The 17,930-nt window shown below is 37.3% G+C and overlaps 1 protein-coding gene across 1 annotated transcript in view; it reads left to right on the top strand.

Moving 5' to 3' along the window:
- The window catches only part of LOC105441067 (macrophage mannose receptor 1), a 30,921-nt gene that overhangs the window by 937 nt on the left and 12,054 nt on the right, over positions 1-17,930 (top strand). Inside the window, exons 3-23 of the mRNA XM_030998138.1 lie at positions 1,297-1,394; positions 3,309-3,428; positions 4,113-4,240; positions 4,629-4,735; positions 5,376-5,505; positions 6,794-6,876; positions 7,466-7,597; positions 8,229-8,300; positions 8,787-8,819; positions 9,541-9,702; positions 10,365-10,450; positions 11,028-11,181; positions 11,460-11,492; positions 12,100-12,228; positions 12,858-12,956; positions 13,371-13,508; positions 14,464-14,580; positions 15,257-15,388; positions 16,090-16,203; positions 17,145-17,258; positions 17,642-17,893. Of these exons, the coding sequence (XP_030853998.1) occupies positions 1,297-1,394; positions 3,309-3,428; positions 4,113-4,240; positions 4,629-4,735; positions 5,376-5,505; positions 6,794-6,876; positions 7,466-7,597; positions 8,229-8,300; positions 8,787-8,819; positions 9,541-9,702; positions 10,365-10,450; positions 11,028-11,181; positions 11,460-11,492; positions 12,100-12,228; positions 12,858-12,956; positions 13,371-13,508; positions 14,464-14,580; positions 15,257-15,388; positions 16,090-16,203; positions 17,145-17,258; positions 17,642-17,893 (2,433 nt within the window). The remainder of the gene's footprint in view (positions 1-1,296; positions 1,395-3,308; positions 3,429-4,112; positions 4,241-4,628; positions 4,736-5,375; positions 5,506-6,793; positions 6,877-7,465; positions 7,598-8,228; positions 8,301-8,786; positions 8,820-9,540; positions 9,703-10,364; positions 10,451-11,027; positions 11,182-11,459; positions 11,493-12,099; positions 12,229-12,857; positions 12,957-13,370; positions 13,509-14,463; positions 14,581-15,256; positions 15,389-16,089; positions 16,204-17,144; positions 17,259-17,641; positions 17,894-17,930) is intronic.

The following is a 17,930-nucleotide window of genomic DNA, read 5'->3' as shown; positions in this document are numbered from 1 at the left end:
GACTGGATTTTAAAATCACCTTCACGTTGTCATTTTAATAATTCATTTTGACAACTACAATTTTTCAACGATTATAGTCACACACACACATATACACGCACACACATACACACACAAAATATTGCTTGTGTACATTTACTATATTTGATTTTTAATGTGCAAAACCAATCAAATCTATTGCTTTGTTAAATTTGATCATTGTTGTGGTAGGCGGCCGCATTAGTTATGAGTATGGATTCTGCATGATTGTGTCTCATCATCATTTTCCAGACCAATGTCAACATCCGTGTGGGCACATCAATAAAACACACACATGTTAAACTTTCAAGGTTAAAAAAGAACCCTTAAAAAAACACGTCAAACTATTAAACACGATCAAGCTCGAAATAGTACATATATTTGTGTTTTAAGTCTTTCTCACCAGTCGTCGTTTAGAGTCAGTGAAATATGACACGACTATAGGCAAAAATTATAACAACTTAAACACCATCAAATCAATTGAAATAATTGATTTTGTTTCTCCTTCTCAATATTTATGATAAAACAATTTTCATGCCTCTAACCTTAGATTATATCGTTGCATTTTTTTCGAGTTCAGCGAAACCTGTTCGGTGTGGTGAAACTAATGGATGAAACAAAGAATTTCCCAAACAATAACAAACAGTAATTGGAAAATGTCTTTTTACTTATACTGGTCTGTTTGAAAATGAGACCCTGAAAGGTTCTATCTCCCATATGCAGGCCAAAAAAATGAAAACGTTAAATTCCAACTGCATTTGAAAGATAATACTAATTTAAAACTTCCCTAAAAAAGGTGGGGCTTGAAAATGTCTTCAAGTGGGAAAATAACGACTAATAGTTGTCAAATCGACTTTAGGGCTATAGAGCTCAAAAGTAATAGTCTTGATTTTCAGACAATTGTCCGAATGGTCATACGTTTTATGCTGCGCAAAGATTCAATCAGTTTAATCTTGGCCATCACAAGAAGTGGGTTATTGGTGTAGACAAATGCTCATGTACCCTTTACAACTCTTTTCATGTATGTTACCACCAAAGAAGAAAAAAGCCAGTCAGTCACTCAATAGTGTCTGACAGTGAAGTCTAGCAAGTAAACGGGTTTCCTTGCATAATTTGAATATGAGGACACTGCTAACGTTTAAATTTCACAGATAGGACATACATGACATATTCATAATTCCTGCAAAGTTCTACAGCATTTGAGGTTGGCTGCAAAAGGGACATAGTACCTTTAAACATCTCTTACCCAAAATGAAATCATTTTCTTTGCGAATGCAGCTCAACCTGTCCGGTGTGATGAGAGCAATGGATGGATAGAGAAATTTCAAAACTGCTACTATCTTTCAACAAAATGGATGACCTTTGACGATGCTCAGGTAAATGAAGCTAAAAAGCAATACAACTTGCAATTTTATTCAATCTACGAATAATGACAAATCTAACCTTTTGAAGATCATCGGCGATCGTCGCATCATCACACTTTTTTTCTGATGTTGTTGTTGTATTGTTGTTGTTATTGTTGTTGTTGTTGTTATTATTGTTGTTACTGGGGTTGCTGCTGCTGCTGCTGCTGTTGACGAAGATGATTGGTTATCATAATATCATGTGTCTCGCAAAAAACCACGAACCCAATCAAGTTTAAATATAAAATTGAAAAACAAAATAGGTGATGGGTAACTCTCTGCACCTGTAATATCGAGACTTTTAAAAATGTTGCATACTCGATGTGAACAATTTGAAGACAATATAAACCCATACTCCATAATTTAGTTATGTGACACAAAAACAAACGACCAAGAGACCGACATTGCCAGTCAAGTTATGCTACGGTCACAAAGGTTCGTACGAACGATACTTTCACTATGAATAGGACAGACAAAGAAAGTGGACAAAATATACAGTTCCTAAGGTAGACAAAAGAACATCCCTTCACTGCTATTATGTAAAAACGTGAATATGCGTGTGACACCTGTTCTACACATTTTTACATAATAGCAGTGAAGGGATGTTCCTTTGTCTACCTGAGGAACTGTATATTTTGGCCGCTTTCTTTGTCAGTCATGTTCATAGTGTTTCGTACGAATCTCCCTGTTTTTCCATTGTCTTCCCAAATTTCCATTGTCTGAAAATCGTTCGTACGGCGTTCATAGCAGTTCGTTATGACATTTGTGACCGAGGCTTTTGTTCCGTCACTTTCTCTATGAATATGACGAACAAAGAAAGCGGACAAAATATACAGTTCCTCAGGTAGACCAGGAAGCTGTAATGAATGGAGATACCGTCTCGAAAGAATTTTCTGAGGGAAAATTATTCAAGATTAACCTGGCTTAACAAAAAGAAATGTAACCCTCTCCAGCCATCATTTCCATCAACAGCTGTCCATATCAATGCACAGTCCCTCTCTGGCATTCCAAATAGTACGAAATGTTACGCAACGCCATCTGTTTCCCTAAGTTCTCTATTCACTCGTTTGCAAAAATATGCAAGCATCGGGCTTTGAAGCCATGCGTGGCACCGACAAATTAAGTCATGTTCATGGAAGATGTATTTAGCTATAACATATAAAATGCAGAATTCACAACATTATGACCAATGCAACTTTCTATTAGTCATCAAATGCGTCTTCCGTTCTCGGATAGCTCTACTGAAGACATGGCCATTTTAACCAGCGAAATCATGAGTTAGAGCGAATGAAAGATTTTCATAATCATGATTTTCTCATCTAATTATTGACATTTTCCGAAAATTTCCGAAATTTGTACATAGCTAGGAAGGTAGTCCAAAGGTTTATCTTCCTAAAGAACTAAATGAAATTGTGTTGTATGTTTGCGCATTTATTGATTTAGGGCTAGAAGTTGTCAAGTTAGCACCACTATTCACCCAAAGTACGGGCCGGCAAAGCAAAAGCCGCCGTGCTCGCTGGGCTGGGCTGTGTGTGGAAAGGGAGGACTTAGTGCTACTAGGGAGCTGTAAGGTTTTGGAGGGGGATTAAGGGGATTACGGTAGGGGAAACAAAAGACGCGCGGTGCCACGGATGACTTCAAAGGGGCCTCTTGGACGGGATCTCCATTCATTACAGCTTCCTGGGTAGACAAAGGAACATCCCTTCACTGCTATTATGTAAAAAGGTGAATATGCATGTGACACCTGTTCTACACATTTTTACATAATAGCAGTGAAGGGATGTTCCTTTGTCTACCTGAGGAACTGTATATTTTGTCCGCTTTCTTTGTTCGTCATATTCATAGTGCCTTGTTGTGTTGAGTTTCATAAATACCTCTTTTCGTCAGGAATTATGCACGCGTTCTGATGCTAACCTTATCGACATTGCTGATGAAGATGAGCAGATGTTACTTGTAGAATTTGTAGAAGAAGCCAAGAGTTATCTATGGATAGGATACAAAACAATAGTAAGTATACCTGAACAATACACAAAATAGATTGTATTCATTATTCAAAGAAAGAAATACAATAAGCCATTGGTACAATCATAGATACCACACCCCATGGAGGATCAGCAGTGTCGTGCCTGGCACAGCTGAATATGGGCTATCCAGCCGTTTTATTGACGTTATGTATATATATATATATATATATATATATATATTATATGTTTGTTTTTAAAACGGAAAATAAATACTATACTACACTATAGCTAAAGATTGGCCTGGAAAGTTGTGTCACTATGGAGCTATATTTTACGATGTTGGTTTCAAAGCATAAGATACTCAAGGAGAAAATGGTATTAAATAGACGGAGCCACTAAATACGACGAGCTTGGAAAACATTTTATGGTTTAAATAGAGTGTATTCAAGTATTGGATAAAGCTGAGGAGGAAATGTTCTGTGGACACAACAAAATGAGGGAATGTTTAACGTTGGCAGGAGGAATAAGGGAACGGCAAAATGAGAAGATGATGGCCAAAGCCCTTGCACATAGACATCCAAGCAATTAACGCCTTGTAACAGAAACTCGTACACACGAATACACCCACAAAGCTGTGTTTTCATCATGTTCGTCTGCTTACAACAATACAATACCAAAACAAATTCGGGTCATTCAACAAGAAATATATTCGTCTTTAACACACTAGATAACCTTGATTCTTCTTGATTTCATTTTTGTTTCTACTTCACATCAGGCTGGAAGGGATAATTTCAAGTGGACATCAGGACTCGAAACAGGTTTCGAACAATGGGCTGTGAATGAACCGAATATGGAGTAAGTACACATGTATCTCGAAAAAAAGATATAATAAGCATTACCAAATTTTTATTTTATTGTAAGTTAATTAAAGTATTACCAACTTAATAATACAAAATGATTTTAACAACACATTCGTCTATTTTTTATTTCTTATTTTTATTTATTTATTTATTTATTTTTTTTTTTTTTGGGGGGGGGTATTTTTTTCCCGCTTGTTTGTTTATCTTTTGCATTTTTCTATTTTATAATGCTTACCTTGTATTATTTTCTCTCCCTCCCATCTCGCTCCTTTATCTCTCTCTCTCTCTCTCTCTCTCCCTCCCTCCCTTATCTCTCTCTCTCTCCCCTGTCTCTCTCCCTCTCTCTCTCTATGTCGGTCTATCAACCACCCTCGTTCTCTCAGTGCTCTTGAGAAGTGTACTCAGGCGAGATATCAGGACACTGGGACAGGTAACTGGTCGACGACAGACTGCCAGTGGACAAGGAGATTTATTTGCGAGAAACCAACTGGTAATTAGATATCAATATTCCAGCCAATTATGTTTTATCCCTCATACAGAATAGGAAGAAAAGGTGTAAAACTATGTCATTCTTCCCATACATATCGTACTTTGAGTATTGAGATAATTCACGTTCTAAAACTGAACAGTAATCCGGTCATACTTCTCTTTATCTTGTCTGTCTATATTACATCTCCGTTACTTTAGGCATGTATATGTTATTACACAGGGTCTATTTCGACGATACAGCACTGAAATGTGTTGATAGGCCTAATTTTTCGTATCAAGATATTAACATAGCAAGAAATGTAGCTTTTAATCGAATAAGATTTGAATCTGAATCGTATCTTTTTCTCTAACGCTCTCTCTCTCTCTCTCTCTCTCCTTCTCTCTCTCTCTCTCTCACTCTTACTCTCTCGTTTTTGTTTTTCTTCTTCTTTATTTTCTTCTTCACCTTCTTCTTATACTTATTATTATCATAATTTCCCTTACCCTCTTTCTCTCTCCCTCTCTCTCTCTCTCTCTCTTTCTCTCTCTCTCTCTCTCTCTCTCACACACTCTTTCTTAACCCTGTTAATCCCGATATCTTTCTCGCGCCCATTCATTTTGTTTTCATTACATCTCTCTCTGTCTATTTTACATCCTATCAGGTATGTGTTATCCAGGCTGGCGGATATACGATGGTTACTGCTATCAGATGGTTGCATACTCACCTACCACGTGGGTGGATGCCAAACAGCAGTGTGAAGCACAGGGTTCCACCTTACTCACCATCAAAGAGTAGGCCATCGATAAATAAATACATTCTACTTTTATCTATCCAATAAAGTCATTAAGGTCCATGAAGTTCTTTACTTGATCTATAATGTTTTCTTGATAAAAGTGTGTCCTGACATCAGGCGCGTACACAGGGGGGGGGGGGGGGGGTTTGGGGGGGTTAAACCCCCCTTTGGTATTTTTTGTGTGTAAACCCCCCCTAAATTCCCCTAAAACCCCCCCTTTTGGATTTTTTTCCCCATGGCTGACCTCAAAAAGATGACCTTACCCCCCCCCCCCAACGGAGCAAAATGTCAAATTTTCAAATTTCGATACAAAAAAAAAAAAAAAAGTGTCCTCTTACCCCCCCCCCCCCCCCCCCCCCCCCCCCCCCCCCCCCCCCCGCTTATTCAGCGGTCGGCTGAGTCGTTGCGATTTTTGGGGGACCAAAAAAAAAAAAAGTGACCTCTTACCCCCCCCCCCCCCCCCCCCCCCCCCCCCCCCCCCCCGCTTATTCAGCGGCTGGCTGAGTCGTTGCGAAATTTTCGGCCCGATTTATAAATGTTAACCCCCCCCCCCCCCTTGAAAAAATGCTGCGTACGCGCCTGCCTGACATGTTAGTAAGGCTCTGTGGCTCAGTGGTAGAGCAGTGGTCTCGCAACCGAGAACAACTACGTGCGAAACCAATTCGATGCGCTAGTGCCCTTTGTCATTAGGCAGTATTCATTACCACGTCCTTGTAGAGGAGTATAAAGCCATCGATCCCCTGGCTGCTTGCTTACTTTCAAGCATAAAAATGCTTTTTTGGGAAGTCAGCTAAAACCAACCAACCAACCAACCAACCAACCCCCAACAATAGTTATTCTACATTTATCAGATTGATGTTTAAGAAATCTACTACCCAGGTATTATCTACGGACAATTAACCGAGACACCTACACCCGGACAACTACACCCAGACATCCACCCCGGGCATCTACACCTGATATGTACACTCGGGCAACTACACATACGGGCAATAATTCCTAGGACAATTGCCCTTGTTACACAGGAATTAGGCTACCCTCTGATAAATACCCCCAAATACCCTAAAACAACTAGCATGGTCGTTGGAGAGCCACCTGTGTTAATAGTCCTAGGTTATTGTCCTAGAGGGTATTGTCCGGAATAATAGTCAAGGGGTTGGTTATCCTAGAATAGTAACTCATTTTTGATTGAAATCATTGGTCTACAATATGATTTGTAAAAAATGGAAACAGTATGATTGATGGTCCTTGATATCTTTTAATATCCGATATTTTATTTTTCTTAGTGAAAAGGAGCAGGACTTCATCAATGAACAGTTACCCGTCCTTTGGCAAACTGGAATCTCAAACATTTGGCTGGGGATCTCAGGTGAGTAAGATTTCCCACATACTGCTTAAGTGTTCAGTTAGCAGCAGACACGCCTAGCTATTTAGTTTATTCATCGGGGGGGGGGGGGGGGTCATCGTTTACTCATTCGCTGACACACATTGTGCTGTGACTTTTGCTGTCATGGAGCATGTTGGTCCCACAGCTTCCGTCTCCCCACTCTTTTGGTTGGAGGTCAGTTGGCTTTTAGTAGGTTTTTTAAAAGAATTGTCATTTGATCACTAATTTGATTGCAGGCGGATGGCTTTACCAGTAAATATCTTGTTTCTTCATCAAACTCAAAACGAATAATTAAAATGCATATGTTCCTCATGTTCAAATCTGTTGTTTTAGAGAAGGTTCACTTTTGTGAAATCACTATTATGATCGAGCTATCCTGCTCCTCCATTTTAACGCCACTGACATATGGTGTTGAATTTACTAAATAATTTTATCTGTTTGTTTAATCAATGAAAATAATGTAAACTCATCTTCTTTAGGCGGTCAGCTTTAAAACAATGACTTTTGTGTATAGTCTGACTGTAATACATATACCATGTTGCAATTCAAACTGGGGTTGTTCTCTTTTCAGATACCATTACAGACGGAGAAATGAAATGGACAGACGGAACGGCGTATGATGATACAGCTTACCAGAACTGGCCCGCTCACAAGAAACCGGCTAACAGGGAGGATGAGGCACAATGCGGATCTATTTATGCTGGTATACAGCCCCTTTTCCTTCTCCATTTTTTTCTAAAAATTTTCTAAAAAGTTTAAGCCAGTTTGACCAGGAGGGATTAGACCTCCCTGCATGGTCACTGACATGTGGTTATCTCATCAAATCAGCTCTCAATTAACATAACAAAAAAGGGGGACCAATGGTCACCGATTAGGCATTGTTTGCTATATAGAGGGCGCAAGTAGCTATATGTAGTGCAGAGGAGCTTTACACGAAGTTATGAGGATGAAAACAGCAGTCAGCATGTATGAATCACTTTATTGGTAACACATTTGAGAAGAAATATGTACATACTAAGTGCATGTTTTCCTGTTGAACCCTAATAGTCAATAATTTTCCAGTAGTCATTATCCGAATTATATAGAAACGGCTCTATTTCTGGATAATGATTACAAACACTGCGACATTGTTTTTATATTGAAATGAACGCATTTATAAAAATCCCAACATGCTTTTGCAATGTTCATTGGCCGATTGGAACGAACATCTCTACATGTACCAGTGGAGTACCACAACAAGCTTTTACAACTTTTTAATTAACTTTCAACAACTCTCTATTGAAACTTATTCACAACCTCATCATATTGATTTTCATTTTTGTGGCTTTCCACAGGTTCTTCGATTGGGCAGTGGGATTATGGTGACTGTTTCAATCTCTTTGACTACTCCTGCAAGATTCGCGAAGGTAATGTTTCAATTCAAGTAACCCTATTCAATACTGAAGCTGAGTGGCACTATATATAGAGAAGTTTCGTCGAAGCATATCCAAAACTCTTTTAGAATTATGTTGGAGCATGTTAGGCAAATATTCCTAATGCTAAAAGTGTACTGGCTTTTACAGCTAAAACGAAATAATGAAGAGTGGTTGGGGAGAGGAAGGGAAAGAGAGTGAAATAGAGAGAGAGGGGGGGAGAGAGAGAGGGGGGAGAGAGTTGGGGAGGGGGTAGAGGGAGGGGGTAGAGGGAGGGGGAGGGAGGCCGGGAAGGGAAAGGGATAAAGGGGAGATTGTGAGGAATTGAAGCTATGAGGTGAAATATGAACATCGGCACATTTAAAATTAAATGATACATAATATTGTGTATTACAAATTAATTTTTCTTTTCTTTTCTTGCAAACAAAAATCTTTCAATAGGATCAAAGACCACTCTTTAATGTTTCGCTTTCCTTTCAGGAGCGCCTATAACGCCCGTGGATCCTGAGAAACGTAAGCATTATAAAACTTTGTTGATGATGGCCATGTTACTCATATGAGATTGATTTGCCATTTCTTTTGAACAAGAGCAGTAGAAACACTCATTACACGCCTTTTTGTAATTAGAATCATAACTTGTCTCAAACAGATTTTGGCGTTATAAATACCTGATTTTGGAAAATGTTTCATTCAATGATCGTAAATAATTATATTGATTTTCAAAACTTTGAATCACATTTTCCTCATACTGCCAATGATCGCGAGGACTTTCGGAATAACTACCTAAGTCAATTTCAATCACTTTTCCATCACCTTGAGTTGATTCATCGAAAGTCTCAGCAGAGAGAGAGAGAGAGTATATAAGTTCCGAGATGATTGACTTCTAAGTTTAAGCTACGGTCACAAAGGTTTGTACGAATTCCAGAGTTCGTAGAGATCCGTCAATGCGGCATAGTTTCTTATACGGAGTTCTCACGGAGTTCGTACGGACGCCGTTTAATTTTTCGTGAGAATGCCTTGAGGTCTTCTCCCGTCAGACTTACGGCCATCATACGAAATGCACGAAAATCTTGCGTGGTTCTTACGAACGATCTACGAACGCTGGTTTCTTATGGCCTTCTAAGAAGATCTTATGAAATGGTCTGAAGATCGTTCGTACGGCGTTCGTAGCAGTTCGTAATGGTATTTGTGACAGAGGCTTTACATTGATTATCAAATGCAATTGATTTTTCAGCGACTGGATATTGTCCGGCAGACTGGTATTTCTACAACGATTTCTGCTATTTCGTGGATGAAGGAGACGGGGTTACTTATGCCGAATCACAACAAAACTGCAACCAGAAGGGAGGCAAGCTTGCAAGCATCCACAGTACAGAGGAAATGTCATTCATAGAATGTAAGCTATTGCAAATATTGTTATTAGTTCTGCATGACATGTATTGCTATTATCATTACTTACTACGATAATATTAAAATCACCTTTTTCATCACGTAGTTGACGCAATCAACGCGCGTCACATTTGGTGTATCATGACTCGGTCATGCGGATTCCGTATCAATTCCGCATTTACAACCAGCATCCTCTCCGCTTCATTGTCGCAATCTCTCATTCAGTTATACACCTGTGTGGGGAGAAGCAATATACATGAAATGCATCTAAAGACATACGCGCCCAATAAAAAGCACCTCCTACGAAGTGTTCAACTCCTATTGGTGTAGCGTTCATGTAATTTAGACAATGATCCTTTATCACTCTTTACAATCCTTATTGTGGCCGTTATCATTGACATGTCGTGACGAACACTATGTATCATTCATATCCGCAGTAGTGACATACCATACAATTTTTTTTTTCTTTTTTGTCAATGTTCTTCTTCCTCAAAAATAGTTATATAAATTGGTAATATAATATCATGTATATCTTGGTATTATGCTCTGTAATGTAGATATCTATTGTAGAAATGCATGCATGTAGTTTGGCATTAATGCGATATACCTCTCTTTAAAGATGGTATGACGGCACGATCATCATGATTATTGTTTAATACTTATTTGTAGTGCACCTTCAAGCCAATGACTACTATGTGGGACTGACAAGAAAGGGAACTGGAATTAACGATTTCCAATGGACAGACGGCACACAGGTACCTTTCCTATCGTTGTATTAAACGTCGTAAACCTCGTCAAACATTCACATAATCTTATTTTAGAGATTTGAACAGCCCTTGCCCATTTTGTCATGAGTCTGTCACTGTTCTTACATTACAATTTCGACGATCATTTTTTATTACAACACATAGGTCAGTCAAACCTCACAAGGGTATCTCTAAAGAAACACAAAATAAAAAACATGTTCATCTGTATACTGCACGAAGATGACATTATATATCACATATGTCATGTGGAAAAGGGAAATAAAGTTATTTTTTAACTTATTACAAAAAGTTTCATATTAAGATAAGCTAGATCGACATCATGAATTTTCATTATTCGACGAAGTATTCGCCTTGTCTTGAGTAATTTGCCAATTTTTACTTTCTGGACAGACCTCTCTAGATAGTAAAATTAATTAGATTTCATTTTCTAAAGTTTTTAACTAATTAATCCCAATGTTTGAGCTTAATTTAATATACACTTGCGAAATGTGTAGCTTTCAACAATACTGTCAATATAATATATTTATATCCGTTGCCGTGGTAACAATTTCTTGTTTTCCCACAGTTTGATTACCACAATTGGGATATTGGAGAACCAAATGACTCTGGTAACGGCGAGGATTGTGTTCATGTTAGAGGGCCTTATACCAATCCATCGGGTGTGTGGAACGACATCTCGTGTGACAGAGAGTATGCTTCTATCTGCAAAAAAGCAGCAGGTATTTAACTAAAATAAATTTGTTTTTCTTCTAAAACATACAAAATGAATAATTATTCCGCAACTTTAAAGTAAAACTGTCCACATGTGATTCCTTATGATTACTTTTAAAATTGTGTTTTTCAAAACTCAACACTAGAGAATGAATGGTTGCTCGAAAGAAAAATCAAGTAAGGTCATATTGGGGAGCGGAGTCGATTCGTTTAATAATTAAAATTATTTTTCAAGAATACATTTGTGTTTCATCTTTAGTTGATCTCTTTTTATGCATTTTTACAGATGCGACAACACCACCCCCGCCGACTAATCCACGTGAGTAAAATAAGGCATTCTTTACGATATGATACATTGAGAGCCTCAGACATAACTTACCGACTTCTTTGTAGTTTTTAGGCTGTTGCGGAATTGTATTTCAAAAGATTTAAAGATCTATGGTTCAAATTAGCGAAGCCTTTTTGATTTATAATTTGTTGGTAATAAAATGAAATAAAAATGTAACTTATTCTACCCGTATACTAATTATAATAAGATACATTTCCGTATATTTTTTTTAGACCACGATGTCTAATTCATGTCAAACTGAAAAATAAAGAGATATTTATGGCATGCACTGATTATTTATGATCAGCTTTACAGGAACTAGATCAAATTGATTAGTCAAATACTCAAATATAAAAGAAAGAGCTGCGTTCAAGGGGAAGTTTAAACCAAAATGAAAACAAAATTAAAGGGCCAGGGAAGAAAGATAGGAGAAGGAAATGATTCTTCGGTTCATCTCGGCCGCTTCGCCCTCTCGTATCTCATCAAAGTTGTAGTAATGCCAGTGCCCCTGCACTGACCGAGAACGTACGCTACGTCATTGTAAACGATTAAAGTTGAAATCACATAAATATGTCGCCATTTTACATGTTTTATCTAGCTAATGTGGCATGTTACGAGCCTTTCCAGCAGTATAAAGGCAATGCAATAGTGACGGTAGATGGGGATCTCTGTTACAATTGGAAAGACGCGAACAGAGAGTACAATCCTATCGACTACCCCGATAAAGGTAAGTTGATTTATTAGAGCTAATTTTCTATTTTTTATATGATTTGCATGTTCAAGGGATATTTATGGAATCAACTTACAGACATTATTTTTACATAATCACAATCGACAAATAGAAAGCAAAGGGTCTTTCATCACAAGTCGTAACGGCTTTAGAGGGAGGGGGTTAAACGCAAGGCACATGTAGAATATGAATACAACAACCTCCATGTCCCCATCTCCCCCCCCCCCCCAAGAAAAAAACATGAGTATCAGACTGACAATTTTAATATATATTTTCAATTAGTGGAATATTGAGAGATAAATAACAAATAAAATGGCGGCATTTCTGAAGACATCTGTACATTACGCCGTAGAGTCGTCAGCAGGAAAATGAAATCGTCAAAACTTGGCTCGTTAACTTGCAAACTGTCTACCATTTCATCATGAACGCTATTGTTGATTCTTGTAAGATACTTTCAGCTATGATTTATGAAATTCTCGGATCAAGTTTGTTTTGCTTACAATTTTTTAAATTTTTAATATGACCAATATTGTCCTCAGGGCGATACCCACCCCATTTTTAGATTTGGTTTGAAATTCATTCTTAAAGAAATGTCTTACGTCATTTACTTTCTTTTGACTCTATAGATTTAACGGAGAACTACTGTCGGAATCCAAACAATGCTGCCAAGCCTTGGTGTTATGTGGACTTCGGTTTTAAAGACTGTGATGTTCCTCAATGCGACGGTAAGATGTATATTTCAGGGTCGATGATCACGCTGATGTAGGGAGCAGCATTAAATAATTGATTGACAAATAAATCAGCATATTTGAAGCTATTTAGACATGTTTTTGTTAAAGAATAATTTAGCTGTAACTATTTTATTCTCATTATGTAATAGTTCATCGTCATGATTTGTGAGCAACTTCAGGAATTGAACCAGAAGATAGTCGAAGAATACCGAATCACCGGAATGCATTACTAAATTATTTGTTGTTAAAACCATTGTTTTTCATGTCAATAAAGAATCATACCTTTCGTATAATTTGTGAGGTATTCCTAATTTGTACTGAATTTTCTGTTCGTATTGATAGCAAGCTAGTCTTTGACCGTATTTGCCTTTAAAAAATTATACCAATACCCTTTCTCTATTAATGCAGCTCCTGTAGACTGTTATGAAGGTGATGGGTACTTGTATCGAGGAAAGGTGGCCCAGACTCAGAATGGTAGTAATTGTCTGGCTTGGGCCTCGCTTGACGATTCAGCTTATTACAGACCTGGTAACTTTCCAGAAGAAGGTAAACGTTCTCTTTTTGCTTAACCCCTTTGTCAGCCCTTTCCTCTTTATTTTACTTCTTTAAACCCGATTTCAATCCCTTTGTGTGCTATTTTAATCCTTTGTGTTATATGTCTCCTCAGTTTTTTTCCCTTTTTGAGATTGTATATTCAAATGAAAAATAAATATCAACAAGAACTGGAAGGTGTAGATTTGTTCTCTAATCTTACATAAGACAAACAGAAAGGATACTTCACTCTAATTTAAAGAGAATGTTAATTTGTGGGAAGACCAAAATGATGCTGGTGAGTATTTTTCTTTCACGTGGTCTCATATTATTAGAAGCCTAGTATAACTAGAATGTATTTGTAACTTTTTGTTTTGTTGAATATGTAATTGTTTATCATTGTATTTTGATTGCTATAGCGCTTAGAGACTTCGGTGGTAAGCGCTGTACAATCATCGTTTTTTATTATTCCAGTATTATTATTAACCATGAACCCGTGCTAAAAATTCATATACGTCTGTTTTCCCCTTTATTTTTAAACAGCTTATTATCTTTCATAATGTTTTAAATATCGTACATCATCAATCTACAGTTAAGAATCACTTATATGATACCTCCAATAATTTATTTACCAGTGACATGTCCGATGTCTGTGAATTGATGTTGAAGTGAGCCACCCTTTTCCCGATCGACAGAAGATGCCGTTTTGGCGATCTCCTCATCATTGAATGAGCTGTTGGTCTTATTTTGTTCTTTGTTTGGTCTTTATTTCGCAATTAGTCAGAATTAGCTTTTGGGGGGCCATACAAATCTAAACCATCTTGATAGTAACCTTGTTCAACACTTTACATCGATAGACAAGTTGGAAGGGGATAACCTGTAAAACCGTCTCTTGCTCAATATATGTTGTTCAAATATATATAATACAACATCATGATGAACTTGTTAAGCAATTGACATCACTATACAGGTTTGGAGGGAAATTACTGCCGCAACCCATCCGGGAGCGGAAGCGGACCATGGTGCTACTATCACAAAGACACATTTTGGTACACGTCTTCAAGTTGTGGAATTCCCAAGTGTCAGAGTAAGTATCCTTATTCTGACAACTACTACTTCGGCACAAAATATTGCTTCAAATCTTTCAAAAGGGCTCTATTCTTAAATACATAAAATGAATATTGCAGACAGAGAGAGATAGAGATAGAGATCGAGAGAGGTAGAGAGAGAGAGGGGAGGAGAGAGGGGAGAGAGAGATAGAGACAGAGAGAGACACATAGAGAGAGAGACAGAGAGAGAGAGAGAGAGAGAGAGATGGGAGAGAAATGGTAAATTATTCCTCAAAATAGCTCCTATTGTTTACATTAACAGATATCTCTCTTTAATCTTTTTGATATTGTAGAAAAAAATAATGGTAAATTGATGAGACCATAAAATATCTTTGGCGCCGTGGTACTATATTAGTAATATTACATTTTTATATCTCAATGGCTTCTGGAAAAAAATTAAAGCAATGCTATTTGAGCTTTGTTCTAAAGACCCACGGCTACTGAATAAGTATGTTATCTTTTTAAAGGGCTATCTTTTTTTAAATAGTGTTTTTTAGGGAGGGACGGTGTCTGTGAACGAAGGAGGGGCATACTCTGACACTGTCTTCACTATCCTGGATATTCTAATGAGGGTATTTTCTGCCGGAAGATAACATATAAATTACACATAAACGATACTATACATATCGTCACCTTTTCGCTTATCCTACGCAGCTACTGGTTGCTACGAGGGAAACGGTGCCAACTATAGAGGGACGGCGAATGAAGGAGAGAATGGGAATACATGTGTTAAATGGGAAGACGCGACAGCCCAGCCATACAACCCTACGTTATATCCTTTAGCTGGTATGTATTGCTTTACAGAATCTACTTGTTTGGGGGCTATGATAATGATAATAATAATAATAATAATAATAATAATAATGATGATGATGTTAATAACGATGATAATAATAATAATTATTATTATAATAATATTAACGATTATAATTTTAAAAAATAATGATAATAAAAATAAAAATAATAATGATAATAATAATAATAATAATAACACCAACAACATTAACAATAATAATACAAATAATAAAAATTTGTTTACCCAGCATATTCAGCTACAGCACCAACGCTATTCTTGCCGCGGGCCCTTCATTATTACCCTTGTAATTGCCAGGTACCCATTTACACTTGTACACTGGAGAGGGGCATAATGATGTAATTTCATGCCAAAAGACGTTAGTGTCGGGCTGGGATTCGAACCCCTATCCCTTGGATAGAGAGTCAAGGGATTGATCCACTATACCACGACATCTCTGAAAAAAATAAAGAAACAAATATTACTTTATTTAACTCGTTAATTTCACAAAAATGTATTTTACATTGACGGTCTGTTCATAGTCTATACTTTGCTTTCGATTTTGTTATTTCTTGTTTCTGTTTAGTTTTGTTTCGATTTGTCTCTGCAATCGTTGAATATTGTTATTTGTGTTATGATTCCAGTATACTCGCATGATTCTAAGATTATTTGATGTTTACTAAATATATGATAGGTTTGGATAATAATTACTGTCGCAACCCAAGCCAAGACACAGAACCTTGGTGTTACGTAACAGACGATCAACAGGGTCTGGTGCAGGAGTATTGTATTGTGCCACATTGTGCCAGTAAGTAGCCTTGGTTTAATAATAATAATAATAATAATAGGCATTTTTAGAGCGCCGTTTATCTAGAAATTCTATTCCGAGGCGCATTTATTATTACCCCGGCTTTAGCCTAGCTGCCATTACAGTTCTCTAGCATTTCAAGGAATTTATTCCTGCCAGGTACCCATTTACCTCAGCTGGGTCGATCAGTGTGGCAAATGAAGATTAATGCCTTGCCAGAGGACATTAGTGCCGTATATATTGGGAATCGAACCACGACCTTTGAATTTCAAGTCAAGTACTTAAACCACTCGACTACGACACTTCTTCATACCGTGTATTTCATGAAATTGAAAACTGACTATCAATTTCCCATCAACTACTAGACGTATGACGATGTCTTGATGAATATGTAGCATTTATTTCAAAGAACATTAAATTCATCGTGTCTGATAAAAAAATTGATTAAAAAGAGTCCCGGGTTCAGCTCCTGGACATATAATCACAACATGATGGTTCTATATACATGGTCGAATCACCATTCTCTTAACATGTCGAATGCTTCTACCCCAAAAATGTTTACCCTGACTGTTTTATTTGCAGACTTCCAGACCAGATCTCTCAGTCGGCACCAAGATTAATATTTAGAAATTCGTAACTTGTCAAATTTATTTGCACATAGAGGTAGTCAAAAATGTAAGTGCATAGTCAAGTACTTATTCTTGCAACAACGAAAAAAGATGGAATAAAAAACGAAGGGATCTTTCATGAAACGAATTAATCCTATTTACTAAAAAACGATTTTTTTATTTTTTTTTTTTTATTTTTTTTTTTTTAATTTTTTTTTTTAAAATTTATATATTTTTTTTTTTTTTTTTTTTTTTTTTAAACATAAGTTGTAGTCAATTTCATGTTTGAATCATAAGGGGCTTTATGAATATTATTTTCATGTATAACAACAGCTGAAGTTGGATGCTATGTCGGGAAAGGCATGTCGTACCGTGGAAACGCCAATTACGTCACTATAGGACGAACTTGCTCTGACTGGGTTGATTTTATCAACGAGTTTTACCCTGGTGAGCATATTCGAAGGTCCAGTTCTAATGAACTAAACTTTCTAAACATATTCTCATTCTCACTAATTAATAGGATTATACTTTTATGATCAATAACACTTTTTCCTTCTAGTTAGTCCGTGTTTTTTTTCCTTTCTCATACTTATCTGCCCTTTTTCTCTATACTACAATTTCTAGGAATTAGACGGGTGTACATTGATATGTACCCGTAGCACCTCGTTATACCGTAGATAATGTGAATGTTTTAATACCAATATTAAAACGTCTGTTTATTTCTTGATAATAAGATTTAACTATATGAGTAAATTGGGCAGAGTACGTTGTGTGATGTAGAGCTTCTTTCTAAAAAAGATCACCCTTGCTTTTGTTTCCCCTTGTCTTAGTACCACTTCAAGAGTTCTCGATGCAGATGCACAAAGCCATCACGGGGGCGGCATCCGGTTTTAACGGAAAAACTCGCGATGAGTGTGCCTACGAGTGTCTCAACCACAAGGCCTTCTTCTGTAAGGCATTCAATTATTACACAGGTACTGGTGGGGATGACTCAGTATGCACCTTGAGTACCATGAACGGGGCCGATGTGGAGCCAGTATACGATCCGCAACAGGACTATTACGAGAGGAATCAAACATACGGTAAATATTGGAGAACAGGAGCGGCGCCAGGGGGGGG

Source organism: Strongylocentrotus purpuratus, unplaced genomic scaffold (genome assembly GCF_000002235.5).
Source record: "Strongylocentrotus purpuratus isolate Spur 01 unplaced genomic scaffold, Spur_5.0 spur5_contig_858, whole genome shotgun sequence".
NCBI classification, from domain to species: domain Eukaryota; kingdom Metazoa; phylum Echinodermata; class Echinoidea; order Camarodonta; family Strongylocentrotidae; genus Strongylocentrotus; species Strongylocentrotus purpuratus.
The sequence above is the reverse complement of the archived record's forward strand: the minus strand, read 5'-3'. Positions and strand labels throughout refer to the sequence as shown.